Source organism: Megalobrama amblycephala, linkage group LG2 (genome assembly GCF_018812025.1).
Source record: "Megalobrama amblycephala isolate DHTTF-2021 linkage group LG2, ASM1881202v1, whole genome shotgun sequence".
Taxonomy (NCBI): Eukaryota; Metazoa; Chordata; class Actinopteri; order Cypriniformes; family Xenocyprididae; genus Megalobrama; species Megalobrama amblycephala.
The window spans coordinates 34,364,234-34,381,192 of record NC_063045.1 but is presented as its reverse complement, the minus strand read 5'-3'; the positions used below and the strand labels follow the sequence as shown (position 1 = coordinate 34,381,192).

The 16,959-nt window shown below is 37.6% G+C and overlaps 2 protein-coding genes across 3 annotated transcripts; one reads left to right on the top strand and one right to left on the bottom strand.

Annotated features, from left to right (window-relative positions):
• Window positions 1-2,712: 2,712 nt before the first annotated feature.
• LOC125256409 (protein NYNRIN-like) lies at window positions 2,713-7,932 on the top strand. 2 transcript variants are annotated; one of them, XM_048172401.1, is made up of 2 exons: window positions 2,713-3,376; window positions 7,040-7,932. In XM_048172401.1, the coding sequence occupies exons 1-2, from the start codon at window positions 2,779-2,781 to the stop codon at window positions 7,336-7,338; spliced, it is 897 nt and encodes a 298-aa protein (XP_048028358.1). In that variant the 5' UTR covers window positions 2,713-2,778; the 3' UTR covers window positions 7,339-7,932. The 2 variants fall into 2 exon arrangements, with proteins under 2 accessions (XP_048028358.1, XP_048028355.1); XM_048172398.1 differs by lacking the exon at window positions 2,713-3,376 and adding an exon at window positions 4,847-5,345 and having other exon boundaries at window positions 5,489-7,932.
• Window positions 7,933-12,075: 4,143 nt separating this feature from the next.
• Window positions 12,076-15,658, bottom strand: nfkbil1 (nuclear factor of kappa light polypeptide gene enhancer in B-cells inhibitor-like 1). The gene is made up of 4 exons (XM_048172391.1): window positions 15,211-15,658; window positions 15,020-15,132; window positions 14,783-14,891; window positions 12,076-12,758 (listed from the first exon to the last, which is right to left on the bottom strand). The coding sequence occupies exons 1-4, from the start codon at window positions 15,482-15,484 to the stop codon at window positions 12,175-12,177; spliced, it is 1,080 nt and encodes a 359-aa protein (XP_048028348.1). The 5' UTR covers window positions 15,485-15,658; the 3' UTR covers window positions 12,076-12,174.
• Window positions 15,659-16,959: the final 1,301 nt, after the last annotated feature.

The window sequence follows — 16,959 nt, the reverse complement described above, 5'->3', positions numbered from 1 at the left end:
TCAGCCCACTGGCTTCTCACACCATGTAGTACACCACAAATTTACTTATATTTTCTTATGTTCTATTAATTGTTCTGATATTTATCATAGGAAAATGCTAGAAGTCATAATAGCTGAGAAGTGTAGTGTTTCATTATACTATTATGCAATTTGTGCAAAGTGACTGACGGTATTAGTTTGAAATATGGCGCAGCATCTATTTAGGTCAAAATGGTTCAGATTACAAAGCAGGTAAGGAACCCATCAATTGTAGATTAATAAATCCAGAGTTATCATGAACTTTAAAGTTGATATTAGAATTTGTAAGGTGTTATTTTAGTTTTTATTTTAATTTTATTAATATTTTAAATTAGTTTTTTGTTTTTATATTTTTAGTTTTATGTCAATTTTAGCTTAATTTTTAGTAATTTCATTATGTGCTTTTGACATTTTATTTTAATTTATTTTTTATTATTGCTATTTAGGTTTAATTTTTTTTTCCAGTTATTTATTTATTTCCAGTTAATAATTTCAGTACTTCACCTTAAACCTATTTCAGATTATTTTCTGTTCCCAGTTTCTGTAAAGGTTGAAAACCTCTAATTTATACCAATTTAGAGATGAATCATGATCAGTAAATATTTTTTAAAATATCTATTGTATTTTGCTTCTATAAAAAACTAAAATAATGACAATGAATGTGTTAAAGGCACAATATGTAAATTTTCACTGCTAGATGTTGCTTATACAAAACAAAGGTTTAGCTTGGTGACACCTTAATTTCGGGGAATCATGGGAGGTGTTGTCTTCATGTCTACAGCCAGTGGGAAAGAATCAGGATGGGACTTGGGCAGAAATCATGTTCATGAATGAGATTATTAACGGTACTGTAGTATGAAGCAGAGTAGGGCCGAGTGCTGTGTGAGCAGAAATGAGGCCGCTGAGCGATTGCTAACGAGAGAAGAGCGCGGCACACCTCTCAAAAGCACTTACTCTGTGCTTTCGCTTAGCAGCTACTGTGAGACACTTGTTGCACACCGCAGTAAGCTAGATCGATATTAGGCATGGTAAAACATGGTACTCGCGGTAAATCAAGAAAACAAGATTTAAACAATAAGACATTCTGTGTTGAGCTATATAACACGATTAGTTTTATGTCGATGAATGTATCTATCCAAACAGTTGCTCACCTGTCTGCACTCTCTTAGCCCGGATTTTATATTTACTTAAAAAATATAATTACAATATACTTAAAATATTTAAGTTTGGTTGCATTACTTATAAAATATAAGTATATTCTACTAATTTGTGGGTGTATTTGAATGTGTTAAGTTAAATGCACTTAAATTATGAAGTTTTTCTCCTGACCATGCCTCCTACACACTGGTTTGCGGCAGGTAATGACGCCATTTTGTTGTGGTGTGTGTGAATTCAAGGAGCTGTTGATGAGCAGTTGGAACATTTGTTTTGGCTATTCTACAGACATTTTTTCCAAACATTTACCTTTTTATAGTTTTTCACCAAAGGAGAAAATCACAATTTTTAAGTTACCATCATCGAGGTCAGGGTTTGTTTTAGTTGAGCTCTTAACCCTTGACTTTTTAATATTAGATTTTGTTTGGGCAGTTTTAACTGCATTAAAACCAAGCAAAGAGAAAAGATGATTTTCACATAATCATTATTTGATCTGAATCACTGAACTCATTTAGCGCCCAATCTCTGAGTTATATTTACATTATTGATTACAGCAGCACTGTGATTCTACATCGGCAGATCAACTTTTACAATACAATTTTTTTTTTAAAAAGTTGTCCTTATCACAAAATATATATATATATTTTAGGCACACACAGACATCAAGAATCAGCGTATGAATCTCAACAACGGTGACAGGCAACATATTCTGATAAACAGATCAACTCTGAACATTAGAAAACAAGCTACTAAAAAGTCACAGAAAAACAGCAAAATTTAAATAGTGAGAATAAAGAAAATTACTAAGACAATTCAGCTCATAATTTATTCATGCAGCAATGTATGATGGGAGGCATGGATGAATTTTGATTGGTGGTAAGTTAACTTGCTTAGTACATTGAACTTAAATATACTAGGTGTAATAACTACAACGTAATTAATATTACAAAACATTTTAAGTTAAATGAACTCGAATTATTAAGTTAACATTACTTAATTTTTTTAGGGCAACCAGTTTCCTCAAATTTTTTAAGTAAATTCAACTTATCCGGGCTAACAGTGAACACATAATATATTAAAGCGTCTTTGGTTTTTCTATGGTTTCTAAAAAATAAAACCGGAAACCGAGGGTAACGCGGGTATGATGTCATTGAAAGGCTACGCATGGACATGGTCCGTGTCCTATGTAAAAAAGACTTATTTCTCTGGATTTAAACATTCTTGGAAACATTTGGGATAATGTAAGTACACAAGTCAACTATATACTGTATATATATATATATATATATATATATAAACAAACCCGATTCCAAAAAAGTTGGGACACTGTACAAATTGTGAATAAAAACAGAATGCAATGATGAAGTTTCAAATTTCAATATTTTATTCAGAATACAACATAGATGACATATCAAATGTTTAAACTGAGAAAATGTATCATTTTAAGGGAAAAATAAGTTGATTTTAAATTTCTTGGCATCAACACATCTCAAAAAAAGTTGGGACAAGGCCATGTTTACCACTGTGTGGCATCCCCTCTTCTTTTTATAACAGTCTGCAAACGTCTGGGGTTCTTGGGGTGACCCAGGATGGCCAATTGATTATATGAAAGATGCGTATAAAGCTTGGATGAAGATGAAAACTTATTGGGATAAGGGTCCAGAGTTGAAAAAACAAGACAGCTCTCTCTCTCAGTCTCAGTTGAAACCTGATACGTCCCTTCCTCCATATGAATGCGTTGTTTCTGCTGAAATTCCAAAGCCCTTGACCAATCGATTGTATCCGCAGTTGCCGTCCACAACTGAAGTTTTTCCGTTTGTACAGCTTCCAGATGGTTACAAAATTACTCCTCTGAGTGTTACGGAGGCAGTGGCTATTTGCAAAGATCTGCCTGATCCGGCTAGGTCACCACATCAATTTGTGGCAGTGCTGCAACGGTTAACTGCCTACAGTCAATTGACGGGACGAGATTATCGTTTTATTTTGACTAAAACACTGCCTGCGGAAATCACAGAGGAGGAAATGATTGAAGAAGTTTATTACTTAAACCCCATCTACGATACACCGCCTGTTCGTCGTGTTGTATCTCAGAAAGCTGGAGATTCGAAGCCCCTTGATTTGTCTAAACCTTCACAAGTGCTTCTAATTACTGATTCGGAGGAAGATGAGGACGAAGCAGGTGATTGGGTTTGGGCCAGCTCAGGTAAACTTAAAGATTTTTTCAAGCAATTGACTGCTTTTTTGTTAAAAGTGTCTTCTGCTAAACAAGACATCTCGCATGCAGCCAATACCAAACAGAGAACTGGTGAAAGCCCTGTTGCATTCTTTAATAGATTTAAACATGCATGGGTTGAGGAATCTGCGATTCCTATTGAACAAAATTGTCCATTGTTCTTAAATACGTTCTTAAATAATATGAACAAAGACACTGCGCAGTTAATTCGTATAACAACTCCGAATATTACTACCATTTCTGTTGATGAATTGGGATGACGCTTGCGTGAGCTTTCCTCTGCTGGAGCTTTTGATGTCTCCAGGGGCAAAACTCCTGCAATGCTTCAAGTGAATGCTGCTGTGAATCCTCGTCCACAACAATTTGGAAATGTGAGACGCTGTTTTTATTGTGGCAAGCCAGGACATCTGGAACGTGACTGTAGGAAAAAGGCTTGGAATTTGAGGCAGAGGTCAGAAAAGCAGAAGAAGAAGGGCTCTGGTGGTGGCTTGAAGCAAAAGCCCCCACTTGCGCTCCCTTCTGCAAACACTGACAGACAAAATCCAGTGTATCCCATTTCCTGGCAACAATGACTGAGTTCGACTGAGCCCTCTTCTGATAATTTTTCATTGATTTCTTTGAGTTATCCGAATGTGTCAACTGTTTTGCCATTTATTGAATTAAATGTTGACCATAAACCCTATGTTTTTCTCATAGATACGGGGGCAACGATCTCGTCGTTATCCTCTCTTGTCTATGAGGGCTCGATTACAGGAAAACATGTAAACTCTGTGGGCATCAATGGTGTACCTGTGAGATGTGAAATGACACCAACATTTCCGGTTACTTCTAATGATATCCCATCATTGTTTAAAATGCATGCTTTTTCGATAATACCGAATTCCCCATTTTCTCTTCTGGGACGCGATCTCTTACATAAATTAGGTATTCAACTTAATTTTAATGCTGACTCTCTACAACTTATTTTTCCTGCAGCCTTTTCTCTCACTGTTGATACAGGAAATGCTCTCCTTGAGGATGATTCTGCAACTGAGCTCAAACAGGAAATTGAGGGCGTCAACCCCAAGTTGTGGGCGGCCCATAAGGATGACGCAGGATTCATTGATGTCCAGCCCTATGTTGCTAAGCTAATCACAGACAAGCCTGTGTATCAGAAACAGTACCCCCTCTCAAAAGAAAAGGTGGAGGGTATTCTTCCTGTTATTGATAAATTACTGGCTCAAGGCATCCTGGTGCACACTCATTCACCTTATAATACACCAATTAATCCAATTAAAAAAAAGAAAAGGGTTCTTGGCGTTTAACTCAAGATTTGAGAAAAGTTAATGAGTTGGTAACACCATTGTCTCCTATTGTACCTGATGTGCAAACTATAATTAATTCTATTCCTTCTGAACATTCCTTTTTTACTGTTTTAGATATTTCCAGTGCTTTCTTCAGCATTCCTGTTGATCGCCAAACACAGCCATTGTTTGCTTTTACCTTGGAAAATTCACAATTAACGTGGACAAGACTCCCACAAGGGTTCAGGGATTCTCCGGCTGTTTTCTCTGCTGTAGTGCACGCAACTCTGAAAAATGCCAAACTTCCTCCAAACACCTGTCTGCTTCAATATGCAGATGACATCCTCATCACTGGTGCAACTGAGGACATGTGTGCTGCTGCCTCTAAAATTGTCTGCAATATTTTGGCAGAGGCTGGTTTCAAGGCATCAAGAGAGAAACTACAGTGGGTACAGAGGAGGGTCGAGTACCTTGGACATGAACTGTCACAGGGCAAAGTGCAATTGTCTGCTGACAGAGTGAAAGCTATTGCTACTTTCAAGCACCCATCGACATGGAAGCAGATGCAAAGCTTCCTGGGACTGGTTAATTATTGCCGAATATGGGTGCCCAACTGTTCCATGTATGATAAAATCCTACGAACTGCTACTCATCAGGTAGGAGTCATTATGAGTAATATTTCTACTCAACATATGACTGCTCAACGCCACTCTGGCTATGAGGCTATATTATTAGCTACTGCTAATTTGATTTTGAAGCCAACTTATGTTATTCATGGCCCTACTGTACATTTGCACAGGTTGCTGACGCAGGGTGAATTTGAGAGTGATGACCACGAGTGCCTGGACAGAATCCAGATTTCGACTGCCTGCAGGCCAGATGTTTCTGCATCTGTCCTGGAGGAGGGGAAGAATTGGTATATTGATGGATCCTGTTTCAAGCCAAATGATAATGTATACTTGTGTGGGTATGCTATTGTTGAATTACCTGATCGTGTAATTGAGGCATACTCTTTGCCATACAAGTCAGTGCAAGTTGCAGAATTAATTGCTTTAACGAGAGCTTGTCAATTGGCAAAAGATCAGTGTGTTAATATATACACTGACTCTAAATATGCGTATAGCATAGTACATGATTTTGCTAAATTGTGGGAAGAAAGAAATTTTAAAACCTCAGATGGAAAGCCAATTGCTCACCATAGTATTGTAGCGGAGCTCATTAATGCAGCACAACAACCATCAAAACTCGCTGTTATTAAAGTAGCAGGACATACGTCAGGAGAAACAGATGAAGCCAAAGGAAATAGATTTGTAGATGAAGTAGCGAAATGGGCTGCTAAAGAAGTAATATTAAGTCCACATGTAAGCGAAAGGGGCACAGATGTGCCTATGATGAATTCATTATTGACTAATGATTTGGACATTAAAATATTACAAGCTAACCCTACGCAAGCTGATTTGACTTACTGGTCAGACAATGAAGTAAAACCAGATCAAGTTGGAATCTTGAGAGACAAACAGGGTAGACTTGCATTACCTGCATCTGCGATTGTTATGCTATGTAGACATTATCATGGTGTATCACATGTGTCAAAAAAGAAAGTGATACAAATGTTGAATCGATCTAATTGCATAGCAAATATTCAAAGAAATACTCTGTTGATATTGGATGCTTGTCTGGTGTGTGCTCAAACTAACAAGCACAAGGCAACTAAACATGACGCTTTACCACATCCTGAGCTACCATTCCAACACTTGCAAAAATGATTTTACGCATATGCCTCCTTGCGGAAATAATAAATATTTGCTTGTGATTGTTGACAGATTTTCTAAATGGCCTGAAGCTTTTCCGTGTGGAAAAGAAAATGCACAGACGGTAGTTAAAGTTCTGGCTAAGGACATTATACCGCGTTTTGGTATACCAATGGTTATCGATAGTGATAATGGAACACCGTTCACTTCCAAAGTCACGCAGTTGTTAGCCAAGGAGCTTAATATTACCTGGAGATTACATATACCATTTCATGCTCCATCTAGTGGACAAGTTGAGAATATGAATAGGGTTATCAAAGATCGTCTTAATAAAGCATGTCTTGATACAGGCAGAAATTGGGTTGATCTGCTGCCTGCCGTATTGACAGAAATTAGAATGTCACCATCAGCAACAACAAAGATGTCTCCGTTTGAAATCCTTATGGGTAGACCTTTCCCGACCCCATGGGTCAGAGGTCGCGCTGGCAATTTTTCCACAGGTGACATGGAGGTGATCATCACGGATTATGTGGATTCCCTAATTAAAACTTTGAATAGCATCAATGGTGATGTGTCTCTCTCTCTCCCTCTTCCTGCAGAAAAACCCACTCATCCTTTCGTTCCAGGACAACAGGTGCTGATAAAGTGTCTGAAGCCCACAAAACTGGGTGAGCCGAAATATCTGGGGCCCGCCACGGTGATTGCTGTGACAAGAACAGGAGTGCTGACTGACTTCCAGCCGCAGTGGATCCATGCCAGTCGACTGAAAGCAGCTCCATCCCAGGGGAACGTTCTGGTCAATGAGGAGAAGGAAGCCAGTGAGCCAAGGAAAGATCCGAAGGAAGGTGAACCAAGACGTTCAATGAGGAGAAGAAGAAAGAGATTGCTAGAGATCTAAAACCAGCAATAATTATCATTGAAGCTCTCTAGCCATGATTGCTAAATTGATATTTTACCTGGTTGTGCTGACAAATGTGTTTATTCACATACAAGCTGCTGTTAGCACTGGTAATGAAACTTGGGTACATTATGAAGAAGAACCACATGCCTTTGCAGCTAACATGTGGTGGAGATTAGCCAACTACACTGCCAAATCTGAAGGAAAAACAGGTGACTGTTATGTTTGCACCAAAATGCCACATAGTGCTTCTGGACCACATGTAGAGGTTAAATCACCAAGAACAGAAGAAGAATTAGAATGCCCTATTTTTGTTAGCATTACTGGAATGATGGCTCCAAATAGAAGTGCAATATGGAGTTGTGGAAAAAGTAGAATAATGATGCTTGCAACGCAAGTACATGCTAAAGTGACAACCATTGGCTCTATTCCAGACTCACTGTTATGTATGGAAAGAGAAACTGGAACAGTGAGACTGGGGGTAATTCCTAAAAGTAAATGTAATCGAACATACCATCATTGTGAGATAGAAAATATGTCTTGTTGTATGAGTTGTATTTTGCATTATCCAAAAGCTAATATGACTGAGTGTTCTAAAAGAACACCAAATCCTGTATCTACTATGATTGCTTATGGATGGGCTAATCCTTTTATTCAAGATGTGTGTTCTAAATATTGTGCACTTGTGCCAGGTCAAAATTGCTACAGATATGCTCCTTCTTCACGGGGAACTAGAGCTGTCAAAGATTGGTTTTGGCTGTGTGGACATAGAGTCTACACTACTCTTCCAGAAGATTGGAGTGGAAGATGTGCTCTAGTAACTTTGGAAGAATATTCCATGGTTATTAGACCACACAAACCTCACGTTATGACGAAACAAAAACAGAAAAAGAAACGCTCCCTCTCTAGCCGCGGTTCAACTAGTAGTTTGAGTAGAGATAATCCAGTACCAATGCAACATCGACTCTGGACTGGTACTGAAAGATTCTTTGAAGCAGTGTTTCCAGGAATAGGTGTCTCTAGTCTTCAAATTGAAGTTGAGGTTACAAGATATGAGCTAATTTCATTTATCAATACTACAAGAGACACATTGGCTGGTGTTCAACAGGAACTCCGAGGGCTCCGTTTAACTGCCCTGCAAAACAGGCTAGTTTTAGATCAATTAACCACGGCAGGAGGAGGAGTTTGTGTTATTGTTGGTACCTCTTGTTGTACTTATATCCCTGAAAATGATGCATATGGTCATTTAATTTCAGAGGGTTTAAAAAATATGACTAGAATTGCTCAAGAATTACAAGAACGAGAAATTACTGATAATCAAAGTGGGTTCTTAGCATGGCTCACAGGATGGCAACAAATGCTTGTATCTGCTTTGATTCCTATAGGTGTGATCCTATTAATTATGGCATTTATTATCTGTTGTATTATTCCATTTATTAGAGCTTTGATTAATCGTGCTATGAATACTTTTGTATCCTCTCAATATGCTTTGATGAATAGACCTGTTAAATGTTAGTAATTTTGAAGGAAAATGAAGGAAATGTTTGCTGAAGAATGTTATGATTTTGAAAGTAAAGAAAGTGATTATATTTGGATATGAGAAAAGTAATGCTGAGACTTGGGTGTGGCAATTTTATTGCCAAAAGGGGCAATTGATAGATTTTATGTTGGTCTCAGCATTGAAAGTATGTGGACTGAGGCTCCTTTTTTTTCCTCTTTCAAAGTTGTATACTATGTTTTAACATATGGTTTTCTATGTACCAGAACCATTTCCATATAAGGCTCTACTAGGAGTGAATGTGAAACAGGGAATGGTCCCTGCTTTTCTGCATCACCAGAATAGGAGAAGGTCCTTGGGATTTTAAGGGACCTCATGGGTACCTGACCAATAGATGACCATATTTAGACTTGTTTTTCTATATGTATCACATTCCTATACCATGATCTATATGATGTATTCTCTTTCTCATTGGCTGAAACTATACTACACCCCTTGTACTCTTTCTATATATTCTCTCTTTTCTTATCAATAAAATGAGACTATATTCTCCCTCAGCGCTGAGTGATTGCTCATTCAATTGCCAAATAAGAGGTCTGGGATGAGGCACGAATTAGGAGCAAAAACCTAACAGCGTGTCAGTCCTAATTTTAGGAGTCCTAAATTTTTGCTCTAAGAGTATTTCACAAAGCATTTTAGCGCTAAAAGTAGCTCCTAAATCTGTGAAACGCTAGTAGTCAAGAGGACTCCTAAGTCACTAAGACCAAATCACAAACAGTCCTAATCCACCCAAAGACACTGTACACCATTGAGGCAATAGCGATAGAGCCTTAGTTGCTGAAATTTTCTTCATAAATGCAATGCATTTTTATTTATAGATTTGAATCTACGATGAGACGCAAAAAAAAAAACTTTAACAAATAAATAAATATTGTCTGATTACCCGTGGCAATGGTTTTCATGAGTTCACACTTACAAATGATTGAATAAAGTAAAATATATATATATATATATATATATATAATAATATATAATAAGCGTATTTGGTGTGCTGTCCAAGGGGATTGAGGGCTCCGAGCTTGGAATTTAGCCCAAACCCAAAGTTATCTCCGTATCCCCAGCCGAGAGTGAGGAGCGGGTTGCCGGAGGGATGCAGAAAACTGTCAAAGTAACTATAGGCGAGTCGGCTTTCGTCTGTGTATATATTCCTCCTCTCAAGCTGATTAGAAAAACTGTTCGAATGTGTTTCTCCCACACTTTGTTTATAAAACATAATTTGTCGCTTGAATTCTGCATTATGTTGAGATGCAGACATCCAAGAGGTGGGCAATTAAGTGTATATACTAGTTTAATTAGTGACACTAACCTATTTTAAAACCTTTATGGCAACAATATGGCAACATTTTATTTTGACTATGGCAACATTTTTATTAAAAAAATATTTATTTGAATAGGGCAACATTTGTATTTTAAAACCTTTATTTTAAAATGGAAACATGACACCTCATTCTACAATATTTCTATGATTAAATCGTTGACTCCTCCCCCATCAGCCAATCACTGTGTGTATACTTCATAGCAACGAGGTCAACCCCGCCCTTACTCTTAGCTTAAGACTTCTGTCTAGTCCTTAGTAAAAGTTTGTCTCAGCAGCTTTGTGAATAGGTTTTAAGAGAAAACTCTTAGCTAAGAACTTTTACTGCTATTTAGGAGAACTCTTAGTGGTAAGATAAAATGTTTTGTGAATACGGCCCCAGGACTGCAGGCTGGCCATTTCAGTACCCGGATCCTTCTTCTATGCAACCATGATGTTGTAGTTGATGGAGTATGTGGTCTGGCATTGTCATGTTGGAAAATGCAAGGTCTTCCCTGAAAGAGACAATGTCTGGATGGGAGCATATGTTGTTCTAGAACTTGGATATACCTTTCAGCATTGATGGTGCCTTTCCAGATGTGTAAGCTGCCCATGTCACACGCACTCATGCAACCCCACACCATCAGAGATGCAAGCTTCTGAACTAAGCGATGATAACAACTTGGGTTGTCCTTGTCCTCTTTAGTCCGGATGACATGGCATCCCAGTTTTCCAAAAAGAACTTCAAATTTTGATTCGTCTGACCACAGAACAGTTTTCCACTTTGCCACAGTCCATTTTAAATGAGCCTTGGCCCAGAAAAAACACCTGCGCTTCTGGATCATGTTTAGATACGGCTTCTTTTTTGACCTATAGAGTTTTAGCCGGCAGCGGAATGGCACGGTGGATTGTGTTTACCGACAATGTTTTCTGGAAGTATACCTGAGCCCATGTTGTGATTTCCATTACAGTAGCATTCCTGTATGTGATGAAGTCACGTCTAAGGGCCCGAAGATCACGGGCATCCAGTATGGTTTTCCGGCCTTGACCATTATGCACAGAGATTGTTCCAGATTCTCTGAATCTTTGGATGATATTATGCACTGTAGATGATGATAACTTCAAACTCTTTGCAATTTTTCTCTGAGAAACTCCTTTCTGATATTGCTCCACTATTTTTCGCCGCAGCATTGGGGGAATTGGTGATACTCTGCCCATCTTGACTTCTGAGAGACACTGCCACTCTGAGAGGCTCTTTTTATACACAATCATGTTGCCAACTGACCTAATAAGTTGCAAATTGGTCCTCCAGCTGTTCCTTATATGTACATTTAACTTTTCCGGCCTCTTACTGCTACCTGTCCCAACTTTTTTGGAATGTGTAGCTCTCATGAAATCCAAAATGAGCCAATATTTGGCATGACATTTCAAAATGTCTCACTTTCAACATTTGATATGTTATCTATATTCTATTGTGAATAAAATATAGGTTTATGAGATTTGTAAATTATTGCATTCTTTTTTATTCACAATTTGTACAGTGTCCCAACTTTTTTGGAATCGGGTTTGTATGTATATATATATATATATATATATATATATATATATATATATATATATATATATACACACACCATATAACATTGTTCTAGTGTTTTTTGGATTTTAAATCAAAAAATCTTAAATATTGTGCCTTTAATATAAAAATGTAAAGATTTTTTGTGACACTTTAAACCATGATGAATTTAGTTAAGATTTGTTTTGCTGATCTTGCATGATATTCTAAAAATATCTGTTTGCAATATTGTAAAAAATTACTGTAAAAAAAATATCCCTCCTCGCTCGGCCACCCTTACTTCAATAAAGCAACTATTACAGAACTGAATTAGGTTAAGATAGAATTTATTTTTATTTGAATGTTCAAAAGGTGTGTTAAGCACATAAAAGCTTGAAAATGAAACTAATTCAAAGCATAGAATCAATGTCATCTGAGGTTTTGTGCGAGTCTGTTGAGCTCCTGTGAGAGTCCAGTGACTGTGTCGAGGATCCTCTGTCTATCAGAGTCCACCAGACGGCCTCCACATCGCTGGAAAAACTTGTCCGGGTGCCAGAGGGCCTGCTGCCGACGGAGCACCTTTCGGAAAGTGGATAAATCAGATCGGTCAGCACCGTGCAACATAACGGCCACCATGTCCTCCAGCGACCCGCGGGGAGCAGGCCACGGGATGTCATCATATCCCAGCAGTCCTTCAGGTCCCTTGCTGGAGGAGCCGTGAAATGTGGCGGCACAGCGCTCCTCATAGCGTTTCTTCCTTCCCTGCCGTGTCTCCTCCTCCTTACGAGCGGCACGCTGCAGGTACTCCTCGTGCTCCCTCTCCAGACGGGCTCTCAGCTCCCTACGGCTCTTCTCATCTTCCTCCGTCTCCTTCCGCCCCTTTGACTTCTTGTGTCCTAAGGAAGCCGCTTGTCTCTGTTCTCTGGCCCTTTGCTTAGTAAAATACTCTCGCCTGATCCGATCCGCCCAGTTTCCAAAGTCTTCCTCATCTTTCTCATCCCATAAGAAATCACCTGGAGGGAACAGGGACATATTCATGCATTATTTGCCTGTGGACCAATCAGTTCACTGACTTGCTCACTTTATCTGATTGGCAGGAGTTACACAAAGGTCTGGGAAGGGGGAACATCCCATGGCTACAGTTTAAAAGTATAAAAAAGTCAATTCATGATCATTTTTACTATAAAGTAATAAAGTAATTAAATATTTATCAATTAATATGTTTGCTAATTTGATTCAAAAATACATTAAATATGCAATTCGTACATACATTGACTTAAATACACCTATACAATTCTTGACAAAAAATATGATTTAAGTATTAAGTATTTTGGCATAATTGTTTAGCACCAACTGTTTAATATTTTACAATATGTCCACAAAATGAAAGTCATGTGATGCACCCAAAATGTCTAAAAATAGGAAGTGATGTCATAGAGAAGACCTTTATGACTGTGTGTCAAGGTCAATAAGTTCAGATCAGATCATTTAAGCAGGCTGTAAAGTGTCAAGCTGTGCGACTCCCCAGAAACTTAATGATATTATGAATTAATAATAATGTATAATATTTGTTAAATAACACAGTAACACTTTACAATAAGGTTTCCTTTGTTAACTACTTTAGCTAACATGAATTAAGAATAAACAATACCTATACAGAATTTACTAATCTAAATTAATGTTAATTTCAACAATTACTAATAGGCTACATTATTAAAATCAAAAGTTGTGTTTGTCATTAGTTAATGCACTGTGAACTAACATTATTAACTTTATTTTTATTAACTAACATTAACAAAGATTAATAAATACTGTAACAAATGTTTTGTTCATTTTTAGTTCATGTTAGTTAATACATTAAAGGTGCTAAAGAGGTTCTTTTGTTGGACTGAGTTTTTGAAATGAGCGCATGGGTAAGAACAACCCCCCTCCTTCACAGCTCATTTAGAGGGAACGCCTCCCAAAACTCGTGCACAAGTATCGGAACACGAGTGTTTACCACCGGCATTCGCTGTGTTATTAAGCCGGGCACACATTTAACAACTAGCTAAAACATTCTGACTATGCTCAACATACACGTGATTGTTTTCTGTGACTGAAGCAGATTTATATACTTTCACATGGAATTTGAACACCGACTGTAATCGCAGACTGAACGCAACTGGCTCTGACTGGACGCGTTTGAGCGCGATCAGTCATAAGTATCAATTTACATTCATAATCGGCCTTACAATCGTTAAGTGTGTGCGCGACTTAAAGCCGTGGATTCATTATGTCGGATTCACCGCAGGTGACTCATAGTCTGCAGTTGTTACTCCTGTCTCCTGACAAAAACATTGCATGCAGCGCTTGTGGAGTGTGGAAAGTTACTGGAGCGCGCAGCCGCGCGTCTCTCACAAGGATCGTCATGGCAGTGATTGACAAGCCAGAGGGCCAATCGTTTACGCGATGATTGTGTAAACGATTGGCTGATGTTTTTAAGGCCCTACCTCGTGCACAGATGATGTATATTAATATTATTCCTTTCAGTGCACCTAATAAATAGTCTTTTATCAGTTAGTAAAGACAGTTTCAAGTAATATTGCAAAAATGTATAAAACAAAACATCCTCTTTAGCACCTTTAACTAATGTTAACAAATGAGACCTTACTGTAAAGTGTTACCAATAACACTTTTCGAAATATTTTGTAATACCTAAAAACTAATGTATTATATCCAAGATGTGTACACTACACTCACATGTATTCAAGGTATAAGGAAAATATGTTATTATTTTATACTGTGATGCTTACACAACATGACATTTTTAGTCATTAAATTGAAAATTTTCCTCAAAAGGTTCTAAAAGTTTTTTCAAAACCATTAGAAACCAACATGAATACATAGTAAACTTCAAAGAACTTGATACATGTGTTTTAAATTAGATATGTTTCCTTTTCTTTAAGTGACACATCTATATAAAGGACTGTGATATGTAGGATAACCAGTCATTTCACAAAATATAATGTAAATAATAGTGCAGGATGTACAAGCTTACCATCATACTGTCCGAATGTCTCAAAAAACTCATCCTGGCATTCGCCTAACAGCTTCTCTCTCCATTGTTGCTCTGGATCAACATACGAGGATTCATTTTTGACGTTCCCCTGTTTCAATTAAATAAATATAGAACATATTATAAACTCAAATGAAGATGCTTTACTCAACATGACAGCACAATCTGTTCTTAATTTAACTAAACCATTAGTTCATTATGTCTCTATTTTCTCAGCACCTGCTCAGGCTTCATCCACTGGAGGAGGTCATGAGGAGTCACTCCTGCTTTATTGGCAATATCCATGGCTTCTGGACAGTTTTTTCGTAGTGGCACCAACAGGTCACCATAAGCTGCGATTGATAATGTGAACAGCATTAAACACAGATGCAAATACGAGTTTCTTGGTATTAGAGAGCACGGTCTCATACCTCTTTTGCCATGTTTGAGGGCTCTTTTTGCTGCCAGATGTAGAGGTGTCTCTCCTTTCCGGTCGGTTTGCAGGGGATCTGCTCCATGTTTTAGCAGCAGTCTGAGAATTGCATCATCCCCGTGAGAACAGGCAATGTGTAAAGGACCTCTGTGCTTCTTCCCCTGGGTGAAGTTCAGCTCCAGATCTTTGTGTTTACGAAGGAATGACTTTAACTTCATCAGACTCCCCTCCTCCACATAGCGCAAAACTCTTCTCTGCTTTCCTTTCACCATCGGGACTACATGCAGATATTAAGATCTGGATAACATTATCGCTATGAACCATGGATTATATGTATGTATTTAATGCCACATTTGATCATGAGATGTCCTGTCAATGGTTTAATTACGGACATCAACAAACGTTACACGACACCACTGCAGTACGTCTGCGAAATCATTCCGGAGGAACACAATAGTTCCGTTTTTGTTACTTAGGTTTGCACGGTAACCAGCAGGTGTCACTGTTTCACAACAAATTTTTCACTGATAAAATGGTCGGGAATATAATAATTTTCTAATATTAGGTTAGTTCATAACCTGAAGGAAGGGAGGGAGGGAGAAAGAGAGAGAGACTTGACTTTTAAGACTCTTTTATTTACAAACACATAAAAAACATTACATTGTTATTACATTACACAAGAAACATCAAGCCTACTTAAAAACATACGTACATATACATAGGCTATATAAAAATAATTTGAATTTACATTATACATTATATCATAATCACTTTCTTCACTTGGTTAAGAAAATAGTTTCAGTACCCCCAAAAAAGTCAGTATCATTCACTAATTAATAAAACTCCAAATATACTTTTTACCAAAGCCTTAAGCATATCGATTCCTCCATTAACATTAATGTATTAACTAACATGAACTAACAATGAACAAAATATTTGTTAGTTAATGTTAATGTTAGTTCACATTGCATTAACTAATGACAAAACACAACTTTTGATTTTAATAATGTATTAGTAAATGTTGAAATTAACATTAATTAGATTAATAAATGCTGTATTGTTCATTCATGTTAACTGAACAAGTAGTTAACTAGTGTTAACAAATGAAACGCTCCGAAGCTTCCTGAAGCAGTGTTTTGAAATCGGCCTTCACTATATAAGTCGTTATTTTGTTTTTTTTGGAGCACCAAAAATATTCTCGTCGCTTTATAATATTAATATTGAACCACTGTACTCACATGAACTTATTTAAATATGTTTGCAGTACATTATTGGATCTTGAGAGAGGAAATGTCATTGCTGGCTATGCAGGCCTCACGGAGCCATCGGATTTCATCGAATACAGTGGGTACGGAAAGTATTCAGACCCCCTTAAATTTTTCACTCTTTGTTATATTGCAGCCATTTGCTAAAATCATTTAAGTTCATTTTTTTTCCTCATTAATGTACACACAGCACCCCATATTGACAGAAAAACACAGAATTGTTGACATTTTTGCAGATTTATTAAAAAAGAAAAACTGAAATATCACATGGTCCTAAGTATTCAGACCCTTTGCTGTGACACTCATATATTTAACTCAGGTGCTGTCCATTTCTTCTAATCATCCTTGAGATGGTTCTATGCCTTCATTTGAGTCCAGCTGTGTTTGATTACACTGATTGGACACCTGTCTATATAAGACCTTACAGCTCACAGTGCATGTCAGAGCAAATGAGAATCATGAGGTCAAAGGAACTGCCTGAA

Excerpts from the sequence above, each read along its gene's own strand:
- LOC125256409 (XM_048172398.1), top strand. The coding sequence starts at position 6,358 with ATGCTTGTCTGGTGTGTGCTCAAACTAACAAGCACAAGGCAACTAAAC.
- nfkbil1 (XM_048172391.1), bottom strand. The coding sequence starts at position 15,484 with ATGGTGAAAGGAAAGCAGAGAAGAGTTTTGCGCTATGTGGAGGAGGGG. Across the intron at positions 15,133-15,210 it reads CCTCAAACATGGCAAAAGAG|CTTATGGTGACCTGTTGGTG; the intron begins GTATGAGACCGT and ends TATCAATCGCAG. Across the intron at positions 14,892-15,019 it reads AGTGGATGAAGCCTGAGCAG|GGGAACGTCAAAAATGAATC; the intron begins GTGCTGAGAAAA and ends TAATTGAAACAG.